The sequence below is a fragment of the Phodopus roborovskii genome, unplaced genomic scaffold (assembly GCF_943737965.1).
Source record: "Phodopus roborovskii unplaced genomic scaffold, PHOROB, whole genome shotgun sequence".
NCBI lineage: Eukaryota > Metazoa > Chordata > Mammalia > Rodentia > Cricetidae > Phodopus > Phodopus roborovskii.
The window spans coordinates 18,360,830-18,379,276 of record NW_026126540.1 but is presented as its reverse complement, the minus strand read 5'-3'; the positions used below and the strand labels follow the sequence as shown (position 1 = coordinate 18,379,276).

At 42.1% G+C, this 18,447-nt stretch overlaps 1 protein-coding gene across 3 annotated transcripts in view; it reads left to right on the top strand.

The window, feature by feature from the left end:
- Arfip1 (ADP ribosylation factor interacting protein 1) overlaps window positions 1-9,681 on the top strand; it is a 77,195-nt gene extending 67,514 nt beyond the window's left edge. For all 3 annotated transcript variants that reach the window (XM_051198747.1, XM_051198748.1, XM_051198746.1), the window contains one exon: window positions 7,885-9,681. In XM_051198747.1, the coding sequence (XP_051054704.1) occupies window positions 7,885-8,040 (156 nt within the window). In that variant the 3' untranslated portion in view covers window positions 8,041-9,681. The remainder of the gene's footprint in view (window positions 1-7,884) is intronic.
- Window positions 9,682-18,447: the final 8,766 nt, after the last annotated feature.

Here is an 18,447-nt window from a genome sequence, read left to right as displayed (position 1 = left end):
TCTGTCACTAGCTCACTGAGCCCTGTTATCTGATGGAGAGCTTTAGTGAGTTAACTTCCCTTACACCTGCCTACACCCCTAACACACATTGGTTTTCCTTCTGGATTCAGGATCACCTGAGGGGACAGCCCTAACCTTGAACATGAGGTCAGGAATGGAGTGAGGGTGTGAGTGGGATTCTCGTCACTCTGTTTCCTGGGTCATTTCTGGGAAATTGCTGCTGCGGTCTCTCTCTTGGACCTCTGTGATTGTCAAACTCCTCTAGCAGGCCGCTGCTAAGTCTCCCAGCTCCTTTTGAAAATTAACTTCAAGAGCTCTGGTGCTCATGTGAATGACTTGTGCAACTTCTTTCCTGTAACAACTTGCACATCTCCCTCCTCCCACCTGCCCCCTCCCCAAGTGTCACCAGGCCCTTCTCCAGTTAAAGCACTTTGTGCTGAGTTGTCACTGCTGCTAGTTTTAATTTGCCCTCAGACAAATATTCCGTGGATGAATCTGTAAAGTGATAGGCTTTTAGCCAGTCACTGGGCACTAGTCTGTGAGCAGTCTGTAAACAAAGGCCACTAGTTAGCAAGAATTTTGTGTATTATTTTTCTGTCTATGTAGTCTCCAATTTTGATGTTTCGAAGAGTGTCTTCTGCTCTAGAAGGCAGTGGAACCTGGGAGAATGGAGTCATTCCATGAAGTAGACAAAAGTTTCATGGGTAGCCAATTTATTTAGAGCATCTGACAGTTTATGCTCTGAGGGTTAGGAAGTGTCATCAGAGTAAAGTGTGCAGTCACAAAAGCAAGCCGCACTTGGTGGATAGGCTGCATGTGGCAAAACATGTGTCTCCATGGAGGCATATAAACAAGTAACAACAGCCACCTGTAATGGTTAATCTGAAGTAAACTCGTTCCTTCCACTACAACTGGGAGGGCACGAAAGCATAACCAGTAACAACAATCCTGTGTTTCAGAAGAAACTGAGGTCACAAGACTCTTGTCTTGCTTCTGTGGCATTTTCTTACAAGCACTCAGAAATGTCCTCACACTCCACGCTTGGTTTGGTGACTGGACTGACGCCTCAGCTAAACTAGAATTCAAGCCTCCTAACCAGCTCCAGAGCCCTGCTTTTAGTGAAGTACAATGTTACAGTGCTGTTCCAGGGACAGCTTTTAAAAGAATAGTGAGAGAAGATGGGAAGATAACCTTGGGAGATGGAATCTATACGATCGCATCTAAACAGAACAGGCAGAAGGGAAGACAGAGGGTGGAGGGAAGGGCTCTCGCAGTGTAAGTCAGTATAGAAGGCAGCAGACATTTTTAAAAACCCGAGGAGAGAAAACCTCTGCTTTCAGGTTCTTGTTTGTTGTTTGAGATGTGTTCTGACTGTGTAGTCTACACTGGTTTCAAAAGTATGGGTTCTTGAGATTCTCTGCCACAGCCGGAGAAGCTGAGGCTGCAGGTACCTGGCCAGCACCCAGAAGGGCGTGTGTGCTGGAGAGCAAACTGTGCAGAATGTGCCATTGCAGATCGGAAGTTCTGTCCTCGCAGTGCTGCTACCGCCCTGGCCATCCCAGGCTTTCCCGTCAGTCACCTCCAGTTCCTCTCTTACTGGACTGCCTCATTGGCCTTCTACCACCACGTCCTAAAACTTCTACCTCTAACCCACTCATCTGCAATTTGCTGGATCTAATCCCAGTAAATCAAAGAATGAGATGATCTCTTCTGCCACCACTTGATCATATTGTCTCCTTGCTCCCTCTCCTTTCCCAGTGCTGTCCCATGTCTTGATAGTACTTCTCCTTCTCCGCCCATAGTTGCTTTGACCTGACAGGCATGTGAACTAATGATGCTCAGTGGTATGAGATATTTCAGGAACCTAGTGGAGGGCCTATTCTTCTGGTGTCTTCCTGGAAAGATCAGTCACAGACAAGGGAAACACAAAATACCAATTTTGAAAGTGTGGGGTATGGATTAAAAAAGTTAATATTTGGTGTCTTAGCAGTTGGGCATCTCTTACAGGATGACTGGCTGCACCCTTTCTGCATATACTTAACCTAGTCTCTTGCCCCAGGGTTTGGGTATATTTAATGGAACTCCTTATTTCCTAGACTTAATGGTAGAGCCAGTAATTACGTTGAAGTGCCTCACAATGTGACTATATATTTTAAGACTAATAACTTATTTTAACTGGGTGATACCTATTGTTACATTGGTTCTCTGAATAAGAAGCAGGGATGTGTAGGGCCAGAGGCATAGCTCATAGCTCGTGCCTGGTGTGCACGAGGCCTGTGTCCTACTGTCTACAGAGCAGTGCTCACCTGTAGGACTGCAGTAACCTCATGGTGCTCATCTCGACAGGACGCTTTATAGGCATCATCTCTGAGCATGCTCTGTAAGAAAGCCTGGTTGGTCTCTGCCTTAGGAGTCACTGTTGGGGTTTGTTTTGACCTTTAACAATTAAAGTATTGTGTGGTATGTTTGGGTCACTTGGCAGATGGTGCTGTGACGGCTTTGTGTAGATCTGATCTTCTTTGTTCCCTGGCAGATCTTCATGAATGTTCTTTGTAATTGAACACACAGTGATTTAGTATATTTCATTTTAAATTACTTTCTTTCTAATGTTAAGTTTTAAAAGTTTGTCCAATTTGTCATCTCATCTTTGCCTGCAATAGTTATCCTCTTTGTTCTTGTTTTTAAGTCTCTGCTTTTGTTGTTTTATTTATCCCTTTAACCACTAAGTATTTCTAAAGATATAAGTTCAGGAAGGTTTTGTTTTTTTTTTTGTTTTTTTTTTTTTTTTTTTTTTTTTTTTTTTTTCCTGCTTTATATGTACAGAAACACCCCTGAAAGTTTTAACATTGGGCTTGGGGTGTAGTTTAGGGACAGAGTGGCTTGCACAGCCTGTGGGTTCCATCCCTAGCAGTGAGTGCATGTGTGTGACACACAGGTATACACACAAATGTACATACATGCACAGCTACACACACATGCACATACAGTTTAATACTGTATTATCCATTTAATTTTAGAAAGTTACTTTTCTGTTTGCTTCATCCCTTATGTTAGATCCTTGCCCTTCCTAAGTTTCCCTGCCCTTCCTAAGAGTGCTCTGCCACCAATGTTTGTTTCAAATTTTGCTTAGAAGTTTTCTAAAAGCTTATTGTCTGCTGAATGCTGGCAGGCTACACTAGGTGAAAGAGCATGCAGCCATCCAGGAGGGTGACATTTCCAAGTTCCTCACACTCCACTCTGTCTTCAGGAGATCTAGCCTGAGGCGTTTCTTGACTATGAGTTGAGACATTTTGGTTTTGTTTTCCTTTTCTTTGAAAGATTTTTCAAGGGACTCTATACATGGCCCAGTGGTAGAACACTTGCCTCAAAACCTATAAGGTCCTGGGTCCAATCCTCAGTGCTCACACCCCACCCCAAGAAACAGGTTAAGTAAAATAATACAGATTTACTTAATATATTTACTTAAGTAATGCAATATTGTGTAAAATGATATTTCTGTGTAGTGCTAGAATTTGTTACATGGCTATAATGCAGTCATTACAAGGCCAATATCCCATGTAGATGCCATCTTCTAGTGCTTGGATATTTTGGATATCAGATTTTCTTGTACTTTGTAATACTTAAACACACACACACACACACACACACACACACACACACACACACAAAACGAGTTGTTAAGGTGAAGGAACAGAATTTACTTAAATTTCATATATACCTTTATACATGTAGCCTGAAGGTGACTTCCTGTACCACTTTTAGTGGCCCTGCATTTGGATCACACATGAGGTCCAGCACGGGACTTCACTGATGTCATAATCAGTAATTAAATGCGAATTTTGTAGTGTTTGGGATTTTTGTTTTCAAATGGGTTGTTCAGCCCACAGTAAATTTTTGTAAAAGTTAATTATTTTAAAATTGTTTAGCAACTGCTTCTCTAATACTACTTAATTACTATTTTTACTTGATAATGGTTATTTATGTGCACGTGGGTGTGGGTGGTGTGGGTGCCCATGCATGCATGCAAAGGCCAAAGAAAGACCTTGGGTATCTTGCTGTATACTCTCTTCCTTATTCCTTTAAGACAAGGTCTCTCACTGAGTGACACAAGGCTGGGTGTAGCAAACCCCAGTGATCTCCTGTCTCACTCACTCCCCACAGGATTAGGTTATAGGTATACATGCAACCATGTACACATGCTATCTTTTCTTCCTTCCTTCCTTCCTTCCTTCCTTCCTTCCTTCCTTCCTTCCTTCCTTCCTTCCTCTCTCTCTCTTAATATAGGTTTCCAAGGTTTTGAACACATCTTCATTCTTGCACAGCGGTGACTCTTCCCACTGGGCTATCTTCACAACCCAGTTTTCTCTATTTAATCACAATAATCTGTAACATATCAGACACAGTGGTACTAAACCCATCCATCATCTGAATGCATACCATAATGCACAAAGCTAGCAACGAGCAGTAAAGCAAGCTATTCTGTTTTTAAATCAGTAAATGGGTTGAGCTTTGACTTTGATTTACTAATTTTTGAGTGGATAAATGAGCTATGGTTTTATTTAAATTTACGTTGGCAGAAAAATTTGACCTGTTTTGGCATACCAGAAAAAGAAAAAAAAAAAGTGAAAATTGTGCTAGAAGGAAACTGGTCTGTGGTGTAAAGTGAGGATGGAAGCTTATACTTATTTACATTTGGGAGGCCTTTTGCTTTGTGTCACTTTCCCATTGTAGCTTCAAAGCCCTGCAGTGTTGTGGTTGTCTTCAGGGAGGACAGCCCACGTTGCTTTCTTTAGATGGCTCTACACATCAACCTTCTCAGTTTTGGAGGCTTTTTTTGAGGTTGTGGGTATCATATTGCTTTGTTGTGAAAACACCACTAGAGTTGAGTTCTAAAAAGCACCCCTTTCTGTGGCTGCATGGGTTAAGTTTCACTGCGGGATGGAGATGGTTTTCAGTGCACGGATGCCCCAGTCCGAGCCCTGTGACGTGAGCCGCCATTCCTTCTCCAGCCGTCTCCTGTGTTCAGTCTGTTTCCACCTCCAAGGCTGAGGAAAGAAGCTGACTTGTGTGATGCTGTGGCTTAGCTAGAGATCTGCAAGTGTGGTTCCTTTCCCCTGGTGCCATTGGTTCAACTCTGTGTAGGTTCGACACATGAATTAAATTCCATGCTCTTCCTCTGCTCTCTTCCTCTGAAAGTATTAGGAGTTAAATTTCAAGTCAAGAAATACTGGTGGGCAAAACAGCGGTAAAGTGACCGGTTAGAACTTCCTTGTGGAAATTGGACTTTCACAATTAAGATCTATCAGCCCCTTATCTGCTGTGTAATTCAAGGGTCATCCAGAATAGAAATGCAGAAACAGGCCAGGTAGTACCTTTAATAGCAAAGCAAGGTGGAGAGCTGAGCCCTTGGTGGTCACTAGCATGAAAGCCTCGAAGAGGAAGACTGCACTTTGTAAAGTTTATACAAGTGCAGTCCAGCAACCTGCATTCTTCCCTTCTAGTTTCTGTCATAGAATGCGGGGTTCTTGCAACTCAGCCGTGTTGCATATAATCAGTTACTCCTTTCTTTCTGTTGAACATTACTCCTCTTTATGGAATACCCCAATTCATCTACTTATTATAGGTTGACATTTGAGTTGTTTTTACTTTGAAGATCACAAGTAAATCAACCCCTGACTCTAATTCTAACCCAGCCTGACCCTGAACATCCTAGTGTAAGTCACTGTGTGCACCTAGGTTTTCATCCCCTCAGGTGAGTATCTGGGGGTGGATTAGTTAGATTACAGGTTAATCATATGTTCACCTGTTAAGAAACTGACAAACTTTTCAATTCCACAAACTCACGCCAGAGAAGTTTAGTCACTCTGTATCTTTACCAGTGGTGGGGTCACAATGTGAAATTAATGTATATTTTCCTGATAATAAGATATAGGACATTTTTCATGTGCTTATTTAGTCCCTCGTTTATTCCTTGATAAAAATATCTATTCAATCTCTTGCCTATTGAGTGTGGGGGTGTTAGCATCTTATTGAATTCTTTATATGTTCTGTAATGAAGCTCTTGCATGTTTACCTTTCATTTTCATAAAACGTGTGCGTGCGTGCGTGTGTGTGTGTGTGTGTGTGTGTGTGTGTGTGTGTGTGTTACTGGGGATCAAATCCAGATACCACACCTGCTAGAAAGTTATCAGCTATAGTATTGATAGATTCAGCTGAGAGTAGATCAGATTATATCACATTTGAAATTTTACATTCTATTTCTGCACTTGTCATATTTTAGATAATTTTACATCATTAAAATTATGGAATCTCAGTTTGGGTGAATATTGCACTGGATATATAAAATCAGAATGAATTTTATAAATAAAACCTCAGGAAACAACTTAATTCATAAATCTTATATGACAGCTAAGGTACTTCAACAAGAAAGATTCATAAGTATAGTGTTACTTGGTTAAAATGTACTCCTGGGAAACTGGGCTCAGTGTAGGGCCCTGCATGGACTCCCGAGGCACCTTGAGCAAGCCTGAAGCTGTTGGCTGGAACTTCTTGACCCAGAGCTGTTATTGGAACTCTTCCTGCCCCCTGGAGTTGTCACTGGTATGCTTCCTGTTTTGGGGAGGAGCTAAACCTGAAAACCCTGTTATTTTTCCACTGTGCTGTGAGTCAGTATATAAGCCCACTCTATCCCCTCAATAAACGGCATTTGGCGTTCCGACATAGCTACTGAACGAAAGACCCGCTGTCTTGTCTCTTATTTCAATCTCTAGGCCTTCGTCCCATTCATGGAACAGATCGTAGTGCAGGTGTTACAGCTCAGTGGTTAGGAGTATTTGCTGCTCCTCTAAAAATGGAATTAGATTCCCATCACCCATAGCTGCCTGTAACTATAGTACCAAGGGACCAAGGGAACTGGAGTCCTCTTCTGGCTCCCCCAACTCTAGGGTGTCCATATGATACACGCACATGCACACACACATGCGCGCGCGCGCGTGCGCGCACACACACATGCGCGCGCGCGCGTGCGCGCGCACACACACACACACACACACACACACACACACACACACACACACCAAATCTAAAAACAGTTTTGACGTATTCTTGGTATCACTACAACTATTAAGTAGTTGGAAGTATATGGTAAGTTATATGAAGTTTAAATAAACTGAGTTTTTGGGCAATATTTGCTGCTATTTGATTGATTATATATATATTTACATATATATTGATATATTTATATATATATAAATTTTAAAGTATTCAACCTACCCAGATTTATGTGAAACTTAGTTTTGTTGTTGTTGTTTTCGAGACAGGGTTTCTTTGTGTAGCATCTCTAACTGTCCTGGAACTTGCTTTGTAGACCAGGCTGCCCTTGAACTCACAGAGATCTGCCTGCCTCTGCCTCCTGAATGCTGGTATTAGAGGTGTGCACCTCTACCATCTAAACTTAGTCTTAATTCTGCCCGTACCTGGAGCTGGTGTTATACTGGAGTGTGTAAGATAATGTGCCCCTCTCTGTATCTCACATAGTTTTGTACTTAGCCCCAGAGGGAATATGGTGGTGTTTTTAATTAATAGTCTCAGTAATGTTATTTGGAAATGATTAACGGAGCTGACTATTGGCTCCTTGGTAGAGAACTTCCCCAGCCAAATACAGGTTCCTGGATTCACTCCTCAGCGATGCAAGACCAAAACATGCTAAGCTGACCTGCCCCCATTAAGTAACGAAAAAGGACTGATAGCTTGGTGACCCCAGCAGACATCTTGACTTGGTGTTTGTGAATTTTATTGTTAGGATAGCCTCTTTGGTGACCCTGAATCAGGGATGTAGTGAATCTCACTGTGTAGTCTAATGCTTGGCCTTCACCCTGCCCACAGGTTAAAGTGTTGCGCAATCAGCTGGTCCTTTTCCACAGTGCTGTTGCTGCCTACTTCGCTGGGAATCAGAAGCAGCTTGAACTGACGCTTAAGCAGTTCCACGTCAAGTTGAAAACCCCTGGAGTGGACGCCCCGTCTTGGCTAGAAGAACAATAAATTCCCCTGGAAAAGAACAGTGTATTGTTAAACAACTGTAACCCTAGTAAGAATTATTGGGGAAGTGGTGAGGTGACCACCATGGTAGAGCTCTTGCACAGATAGCTTTTATTCTTTCCCTTTTCACACCCGGACAATTGAGCTGTTTGATTTGGTGAGAAGGTGGGTGGTTTTTATGTAAACATAATTCTATAATTCTAAACACAATAATTTTCTTTTTTGAGAAATCCTTTTTGTATTGTGTGGGTTGATGGCTATTTCTATAATTTGAAATATTTAATATAGATTTGCACTGATAAGATAAAAATTCAAGGCTTTTGGTCCTAGAAACGAGGACCAGGTATAATTTTCCAAGGGAGGTTTACATGATTTTTACCAATGTCAGATATTTTATATATGAATATATCCAGCATCTTTAAGAAGTTCATGTTCATGTACTGTCTTAAAGAAAAAAAAGCTGTTTTGCAGAGTAAGTTATATGGCGTCCTGCAGCACCCACAGAAGGGGCAGCTCGAATGAATGTTTGATTGGCTCGTAGGTTGTGGTAGATACCCTTTAAAAATTAATCCGTACCACTGTAATTTTGGTTAGATATTTTTAAAGACCTGGTAATCACACTGTCATAATTTCTATGACGTCTTTAAACTTATGAATTTGACAGTTGTATTAGAAATTTTGATTTATAATGAAACCTGCTTAAGAGAGGTGGGTGTTTTTGGTATTTTTGTTTTGTTTTTCTACATGTGGACATAGGAATGGAAATTCTTAGTGGTTTCTAGAGTAGAAATTTGTAGATTAGAAAGCTAGTTTGGGGGTAAGTTCCATTTTGATAGAAGAGAATTTCCAGCCCATGTTCATGTGTGACTGTACCAGTTAAGCCTTAAATCACAGATATGTGCCTTCTCAGATGCAGTAATTCTTGTCCATCCATTGTACAGAATCCATGAAGAAACCCCTGTGGATAACATTGGATGTGTCTGTTCTTTGCAAAGGAACACGGTAAACGTTGGGATTCTTTGTCCTCATAAAACCACACTTGAGGTGGATGGTGAAACCAACCTTGGAGTCTTTTGTTTGGTTTCTCTTGAGTTTTTTTGAAGAATGGAACTACGGGAGAATTTTTCCCACTTGGGCAATGAAAAGATTGAATAGTGTGGAGGTCATAGGAGGGAAAGGCCAGTACTGTTTGATTTGTGCAGCACTGTTGGGTCTTATTATGCAGGTGGCCTGTCTACTGTGGGGGTTTCCTTGTTTAACCTTTGACTTTTGTCACACATATAAATGAGTATTTGGAGAGCTATCATTTTACCTGTTCATTTCTATTGTATTGAAATGAAGTGCTTAAAATTAAAATTACTGTTGTATGTGAATTTTGTAGACTGTACAATGTGTTATATATGTCCAAATGCCTTTTAGCTGGCTTTTTTTTATTAATATGCCTGTTTTGAGTGCTTAATACAATGTAATGTGATTGTAAGTCATGAACCTATTTTAAATCATTCCCTCCTGTATATTTGTACTCTGAGAGAGCCTTATTTTATTCTTCAAGCAGAATAGCTACTTGTGATGGTTATTTACATTCCCCAGAGTATGCCTCTGGTGTGAATTTTGTATTCTTAATTAAAGTCTCTGCTGCATTGCCTTGTTGCTCTGACCTCATAAATTTTAAATTAGTAACTATTCGGAACTTCAGAAAATATACCTTTTTTTTTCCTGATCTTTGAAAAGAAACAGTGCTTCCATTACTTAATTTGTCATGTTCTGTAAGTCATTCTTTTTTCTCAGTCTGACTCCTGGGAGCTGAATGTGTCTAGTCTCACCACAGTTCAGCAACAGTTGTAGCAAAAGAGCTAAACATCATTAGACTCATGGATTAATGACTTTTTCAGAAAAGCTAAAAATAATGGTGATTTTTGAATAGTGGGCACATGTGCAAAAGAAAAGTGTAACCTCATGCTAGACAGTGGTGTGTTCACTTTGTTGCAAAGGCTATCTCTGACTACTGGAAAGAAATAAAAGTTCAGCAAGTGGAAGGTGGTAACTCCCTTGCCATCTGCAGGAAATCACTGGTGTGTTAGTTGCCAGGTTGTTAGTATGGAGAAGTCCGTGTGAATGTCCTTAGCCGACTTGTTACCCTTAGGGTCTGTTGCTAGAAGAAAAGACAAGCATTGCTAAAGGAATACAGTTTAAAGATGCCATACTGACAGCAGATGAAGAAGTAAAACATTATCTGTTCTAGACACGCCATTGTCTACATGGAAATCCCACAGAAAGCAACAGAACCCACTTGAGCCAGACAATGAGTTTTGCTGCTTTTTTAGGATACTGTGTTTTCCATCTGATATATTACCTATAAAATTAGAAGTTTCAGAAGCATCTTTCATAATGCTAATAAAACCCACCAAAGTGATAGAATGAATATCTCTAATAAAATCTGGCCATGAATACTGGAAACTACTAAATTATTGAGAGAAAATGAATGAGATCTAAGTCAGTGGAGAGATATTATGATAGTGGTTTTGAAAAGTTAGTAGTGTTAAGAGCATCCAGCTGTGTTTCCTACTCGCCACCCTTTTCACCTGAGAAATTGAACTGAAGTCCAGGCAGATGAAAAGGATACAAATCAAACATTTCCTGATGAATCATAACATCTAACTTAAAACAGTCCTGTGGTATTACATCCAGTTTTACAGTTTATTGAAGATGGATACAAATTGACATGGTAATGAGATGTCTCTGCCTGCTCATTTTTAACAGGAGAGCTGGATATCCAATGCTACAGAGAGCATCTTCATTTTCCAGAGCCACGCAGTGTTTTGATTTTCTAATCAATTGCTAATACCAAGAATACAGCTTTGTATAGGTGTGTAGTATAAAATGGCTGAAATATGTTTAGGGACATCTTAGAAATTATGGGAAATTCTTTCCTAATAATCTCAAGCCAAAATTCATCTAGTGTTTCTTTGTATGAAACTGCAAACAACAGGTTCATTTATTACTTTTACTTTCCAGGGGTAGTTTGGGGGACTCATGAAGTCCTACCTGACCTTGACCTTGCTGTATAGTCAAGGGTGGCTTTGAACTGAGCCTCCTGCTTCTGCTTCTCTAGTGCAGGGATTGTAGATGTGTCCAGCGTAAAACAGCGTTTAAACTGTTTGTTTTAGGTTTAATTATTTAATGAGTGTTTTGCCTACATGTGTATTCGTGCACTGTATGTGTGCCTGGTGGCCCCAGAGTCCAGGAAAGGGCGTGACATCGCCTGGAATAGAGTAAGGAATGATTGTGAGCCATCATGTAGGTGCTGGGAACCTTGCCCAAATCCTCAGGATGAGCAGCAGGGGTTTTTTAACAGCTGAGTCATCTCTCCAGCCCCCAATCAGCACTTTTTAAAAACCAAACACTCTAACACAATGCAGTGTAGGCTGGTAAAGGTGCCCCCCTGCCATACCTCATGACTCGTAGCAACCCTGCGGCTCAGATGATGGAAGGAGACTCCTGCAAGTTGCTCTCTGAGTTCCTCACACAGGCCTATGAAGACAGAAGTTTCTGTTTCACCAGGTCCAGCTGTCCTCTAGTCCCAAATAAACACATAGAGGCTTATATTAATTATAAACTGTTCGGCCAATGGCTTAGCCTCCTTACTGGCTAACTCTCTCTTAATTATTAACCCATTTCTATTAAACTATATATTGCCACAGGTGTGGCTTACCTGTAATGCTCTGGCATGTCACTCCTTCAGCCGCTACATGGTGTCTCCCTGGTAACTCCTCTCTGTCTTCCTCTTTGAGTGCAGGTTGTGAAACTGTCCACAAAAAATAAAAGCACCTAAAACCTCTGGTTGGTTTCAAACATGCTCTTCAGGAAACAGTGTTCTGTTAAAGACTTGAGCTTAAGTCTCTTCAAATGACCTTTTTGCAACTATGGTTCAGCCATGAATTGTTGAGTCACGGGAAAGGTCTTAGAGGAGTAAGATACCATTTAGGGGGACTGTGGAGATGCTCAGTCAGTAAAGTGCTCTGTGCAAGCATGAGGTCCCAGGTTCAGATCCCCAGCTCCCACGTACAAGCCAGGCATGGAGCGTGAGTCTGAAACAGCAGTGCTGGGGGGGGATGGAGACAAAAAAGTCACTGGAGCATGCTGGCCAGCCAGTCTGGGGACTCAGCGAGAGAACCGCTCAGAGGCTTCGGTGGGGAGCTAAAGAGGAAGATGTCAGACATCCATCTCTGCCTCAGACACTGAGGCAGACTTACTGTTCTGCTTCTGGCTTGGTGTGCACGTGTGTGTATATAAGTCATGTCAGTGAAATGAGGGTCTAGCCAACGTAGACAGAAACAGAAAAGTACGCCCTGACATCTTCATGCTGTCTTGGAGCTCTGGTGTCTAAAGTGGCCATGGAAGAAACTACAGACTCACTGTGTGGGGAAAATGCCACTTTGTTTCATATAGGGGTCAGTGTGCAGTGAGCCAGGAAAGGAGGCAAATGGTCCCCTTGAGCTTCCTAAAAAGATGTGAAATAGTGAAGTTTTTGGAACAAGAAATAAAATAAGAGAAATTACATATGCTACTTCACCTAAAAACTTGCTTGGACATTGACTTATTTTTGAGTGTGGACACATCGGTGTCACAGCTTGCGTGGAGGGCAGTGGTTGGACCGCTTGCCTGAGTCAGTTCTGCCCTTCCATCCTGTAGGTTCCGGGAATCCCAACTCAAGGCATCGTCGGTCTTGGCAGCTAGTGCTTTTACCGTCTGAGCCACTATGCTTTGTTTATTCTCCAGCTAAATGATTTCTGACTCTACATTAGAATGTTTTTTAATGAAAAAAGTATGTACCTAGAGCTTGGGACAGGTAATTATAACTTTCCTTGAGAAATATGTACTTACTATGGCTAGACACTGAACTCCTGAGAAAGGCAGGCATGTGTACAGTTTTGTTTACCTTGTACTTGTAGTTCACAGTTTAAAAAGACAAACAGCTCTATGAAGCGTTGGGAGAACAGCTAAATACGTCGAATGTGTTTGGCGCTGTGAGAGGTTTTGCATTGAAATTTTCGCTCTGCCACTGTAGGGGAGACCACTTTTAGATGTGTGCCCATGAAGTTTCTTTTAAAGGGTTTAGCTGCAGCGTGATGGTGCATAACTATATGTGGGAGAAAGGAAGGAAAGGCTCCTTTATTTATATTTTCCCCTTGGTGTTTGGAGACATGCCCTCACTCTGTATCTCTGGCTGGTCTGGAGCTCAAGAGATCACCTGTGTCTGCCTCCTGAGTGCTGGATTTAATGGCATGCACACCCATGCACGGCAGGAAAAGGTTTCTTACATATGGCAAAGTGCTGCTGGTGAGACAGATGGGTATATATGTGGTTTAATAGTACTAATCAACTTTTCTTAAAATTCCGTGATTACAATTTTTAAATGGTGCTTTGGTTTAAAAAAAAAAAAAAGCGATAGGCTCCTGCCAAGTGGTCCTTTTCTCCCACTACAGTGGCAATGAGCTGTTTTTTGTTTGTTTGGGTATATATAGTCAATGACACTCTGTGTATAAAGATTCTAGGATCAACACCATCCACCCCAGCATATGAAAAGAGTAGAGATAACAGCAACATTGAGCATCCAGCATAGGCGCAGAATGCATCCAGGATATGAGACTGGGGAACAGAATTACACATTCCCTAAGCAAGTACCCCCCCCCCATTTCTCCTCGCTCATCTCTAACTAGCTATTTGAAAGTTCAAGGGAGTTAGGCCCAAAACAAAACTAATTTTATTCTAGCTCAGTTAGGATGATTCCTTCTGTCTCAATTGTTTTGTGCTCTCCACTTATGAGCAAGCACACAAGTATAGAGCTTGTCTACACTAACATTCTAGCTGCTTACATTTTAGCTATGATAATTTGACTGCTTAAAACTGATTTTTCATCTAAAACGGTGGTTTTTGAGGTAGCCAGATTTTACCTAATTCATACTAACAGACTAATAAAGCAGCCTAACTCTATAAAGAAAAACACTAGATGTGTGTATTCTCATGAGTCTCCTCTTCCATCCGTCCTTTCCCGGCTAAGCCCGGGAACGTACTCCAGATCCAAATGTCCGAGCTGGCTCATATTCATAAGAGGGGCCACAGAAGCCAGGCAGTGTTTGAGCACAGAGGTCTAACCATGGCAAGGGTTACTATAGAATCACTGCTTATCACGGGAGCGGTAAGTGTGTGAGTTTAAACAGTCATGAGTATTTGCTGAATGACTGGTATTACCTTTATCACCTGACCCCACTAACACCTGAAGAGGACTACATGATTCCTGAGTCAAATGCCAGCTCTCCTTGGAGGACAGTCTGTCATTCATTGTTTAAGGCTGTGTGTGTGGGGGGGGGTCTTTTGAAAAGACAATCCACGGGTCTGCTAGTATGGTTTGGTGGCATTGATTGTCTGGGTTTGACCCCAGAACAGAATCACCAACCACCATCATCTAAATGCCTTTCCCTCCCCCCACCCCCCCGAAGGACTGGATTTTCTTCATGACTCTTAGTATTTTCCTCCAGCTAAGTCAGGTGTAAAATAAGAGAAACTAGAAATTGTAAATGAACACCTACTAATATGACGACAGAAGAAAAAAAAAAAAAATCTTGGTACACTGAGATGGTGCCTAAACTCACAAGGAGAGGAAGGTGTAGCATTAATGCTTCGCAGCAGGCTCTGGTCCTAACTTGCCTCTTTGTCCTTTTAAAACAAAACCACAGTGGCATAATAGGAGGCTATTGTGCTACGCTGGGGCTTTCAAGACTTCAGAGTCACTATTTGTGCCCATGAGGAGAGCAATGAAAACAAGCCTTTTTCCCCTTCAACACAAGTCACTTTAGTCCAGGCCACTTCAGACTTCCTTCGGTGACCTCCACAATGGCCTTGATTTATTCTAGGAAGAACATGGCCCATTTAGTTCTTTGAGCTCTCTCTCTCTCTTTTTTTTCCCCCTGTGAATTCCTGCTTAGTCATAGAATTGGGTTCACCCAACTAAGGAAGCATTCATGACTATTAATTTGCTGACATTTCATTATTACAATATTTTCCTCCTATGCTGTCCTCTTTGCAGTCTTACCAGGGCTTGTGGGAGCAGTTTAGCCCCAAGCTGTGAAGAGCCAGACAACTGTCTTCCCAAGGGCACACTTAGTCTCCTTTCAGTCAGAGTCAGGAGTCCTCTCCTTTCTCGGGTGTAACTTTAAAACAGCCGTTCCACAGGAAAAGCAACCTGTCTCCATCACTCTCTTCCCTAAGCTGTGTGAGAGAGAGCCAGCGTTGTTTTCCAGTCCACCTGTGGGCTGCCTGCCTTGGCTTTGAGTCGAGCACCAGCATGTCTTCTGAAATGGTAACTGGCCTGTGCAAGCCTACGTGTCTTCAGTTCACCATAAAATGTGATGATGCCTGACTGTTGCCTTCATGTTTTTATATCCTGCTTCAAAGAGCTTGCATCCATCAGATGGTTCCCTCCGTACTGTTGAGGCCCGTGGAAGACAAGAACCGATGGGAACATTTGTAGCTTTCATGTCAAAACACAGTGTTCTCAGTCAAAACGATTCCTGTTCCTGGGCCTCTAGCCTTGAGTGACAGGTCCACTGGTGTCATTAGTGGTCATAGGGAAAGGAGGAGAAAGACCCATGCGGAGAACATATTGTTTGTGATTGAATATGGAAGAAGCTAGCTAACCTGATAGGAAGTCTCGATTCTGTACTTGGGGATGTTGAGGGAAGGGGTATATTTTGCTATTAGCAGCATGATCTGTGAACACAACCCCATCCATGCTGCCCAACTCCACCTTACATCAATCAGTCTTAGAGCACAGTATTCTCTTTGTAGGCTTTCAGGATTGATGGCCACCCCCTACTACCAGTCAATCCAATATAGAATGCTTGCAGAAGCTTGGCTCCTTTTTAGCCAGTGACATTGTCACCAGCAGATTATGGCTGGGGAACTCTCAGGGACAGAGCAGACTGACACTTCTTCCCAGTGTTTCCAGGTTCTTATCATCAGAGAAGGAATACAGAGGTGAGACCAGGCAAAGATACTGGTAAATTTATTACAGAATGTAAGCACACAACAAGAGAGTGTGAGCTTCTCAGAATTCTGAGTTGCCCTCTTCACTGGGAATTTGGATTGCTCACTTCAGGGGTACACTTTAAGTGAGGGAAGGATTCTGTATGTTTTATGGTGGGGTATTCCAGGAATAGATGGGGATTTTCCTGAAATAGGGTTTACATCAAATGCCCAAAGACGGCAGGCAACAATAATAAGGGAAATGTCATTAGAATGATGCATAGAGCTTTTAGTAGTTGTCTTGAGCCATTTGGGCCTACTGGTTTGGGGTGGTCTTGTGTCTATTGTGTGAGTGGTCACATAAATGCCCTGTTGTAACAGCTCTCTAGAGCACCGGCCTCCAGCATCACGTAGACTGCCTCTTCTCTCCCTCTGCCTGTCCAGCTCCCCTGGACACTAGGGTGTAGCTGGCAGATGAAGTGGCAGAATCAGCTGAGCCTGGTAGGTTCTGAGGGAGATGCTGTTAGAAGATTGGCTGTTTACGATCTGACTTAACTTTCGTCTAGAGGCCAGTCTGTGTGCTGCCGTCTTGTAGAAGGATCAGAAATGGACAAGTCACCAGCCAGTTGTTGAAGTATGAATTATAAATGCAGGCACACAGACTTTGTTGCATGAGTGTTTTGAGGTTACTCAGGAAGATCTTAGACTCTATACAAATGGCTCCCTGGAACCTGAAAGATAAGTCCTCTATTGCAGCGCAATGCAGAAGAAACTGGCTTATCATGACAGAAGACACATCCAAAAATACCTAGTATTTTTTAATAAAAGCCCTTGTCTCCTCAACAGCTTTGGTGAAAATGTGTGACTTATTAAAAGTCTAGAATCTAGACTCTAGATGCTAATAAAAACTGAAGTGAGCCAGAATCTCCTCAGCTCCATTCTCCCTTAATGCCCAACCCCTGCTTCAGCTGTCTGATTGGCTCAGATGTATCTAACACACCTCTACATACCACAAAGGTCCCTGGGCCATCAGGCAGTTCTATAGAGGCTGAACTATGAGCATGGAGATCCCAGGATCCCAGTTTCCCATGAGCCCCTGTAGATTAGACCTAGTTATGCTGCTGGTGCTGGTGTGTGTGTGTGTGTGTGTGTGTGTGTGTGTGTTGCCATTTCCAGCATAAATATAAAACTAGTTCCATGTCATAGTATTGAATGTCTCATGTAGGTATGCTTGCCCTGAATCCACTGCCTTCCCTCTCCTGTAAAAAAAGACACCCAGAGTAACGGGACACATGGTCATTTATTTACCTGTGCCTTCCACAAAGTTCTGCAATGTGCTGGGGAAGTGGGGCTGCTTACAAACTCTAATGTTTCAAGAAAATAAAATAATAAATGTGACATTATGCGCTCTTCTGTAGCCTAGGCCCGAGAAATCCCCAGCAGAGTTCATTGTACAAATGTGTTTTCCTCTGCATCTCATACACAGTTCAATGGCTATCACACAGAAAGTGATTGTACGCATAAAACTCTACATAAAGGAGGTTTAGGAATGTGACCAAATCCATCCATTCTAAGACACAGATTGTCAGGATTTTAGGACCCCTTCTTCAGAAGGAAGCCAGTAAGTTAGGATGAAAGATGAGCCCAACAAACCCACTCCCTTCTGACCTTATCTTGCCCTGGCCCACAGAAATATATATACATGAGCATCTCCTAGTATTCCTCTTTGTACCCAGTGTCATGCTAAACTTGACCAATAGTGTCAGTAGCAGAACACCTTTACTTGCTCAAGAAAGTGGTTACAGTTATTTCTTTCCCCTTTTATCCCTTTTCTTTTTGGTTGCAGTTATTTCTGAGTCCCTTGGAGAAACACCAGGACTCTGGTTAGTGCCTAGGCTGCTTGGAGCCTTGGGGTCCATTCAGAACACTGCCAAAAACAAGCTGAAACAAAACACGGATTATTATGGGCTGGCCTTATTATTTACTATCTTGGCCTAAGTATGATTATTAAACCTGCTTATTAAAAAGAGAGTTTCACCAAACAAAGTATACACTTGATTCCCAGGGGCACAAAGGGGCTTAAAAAAAAAAAAAAAGTTACTAAGTCAACAACTGGTCCTTTCTCCTACCTTTGTATCTCCTACAAAGTCTTCAGATAGCATTCCCACTGGGAAACACACACACACACACACACACACACACACACACGTTCTATTGCTGATTCCTTGGTTTGTTTGGGAACTGCTTATACTGCGAGAGTTATGGCTTCAAATTACTCTATTTGTTCTTCTAGCTTCTTGGAAGGGTAAACAATTTGAAAAGCTAAAGCCAGTAGCAAAATAAGCCAGCCACTAACCACTCTAACTTCAGTGTCATTTAGGCCCA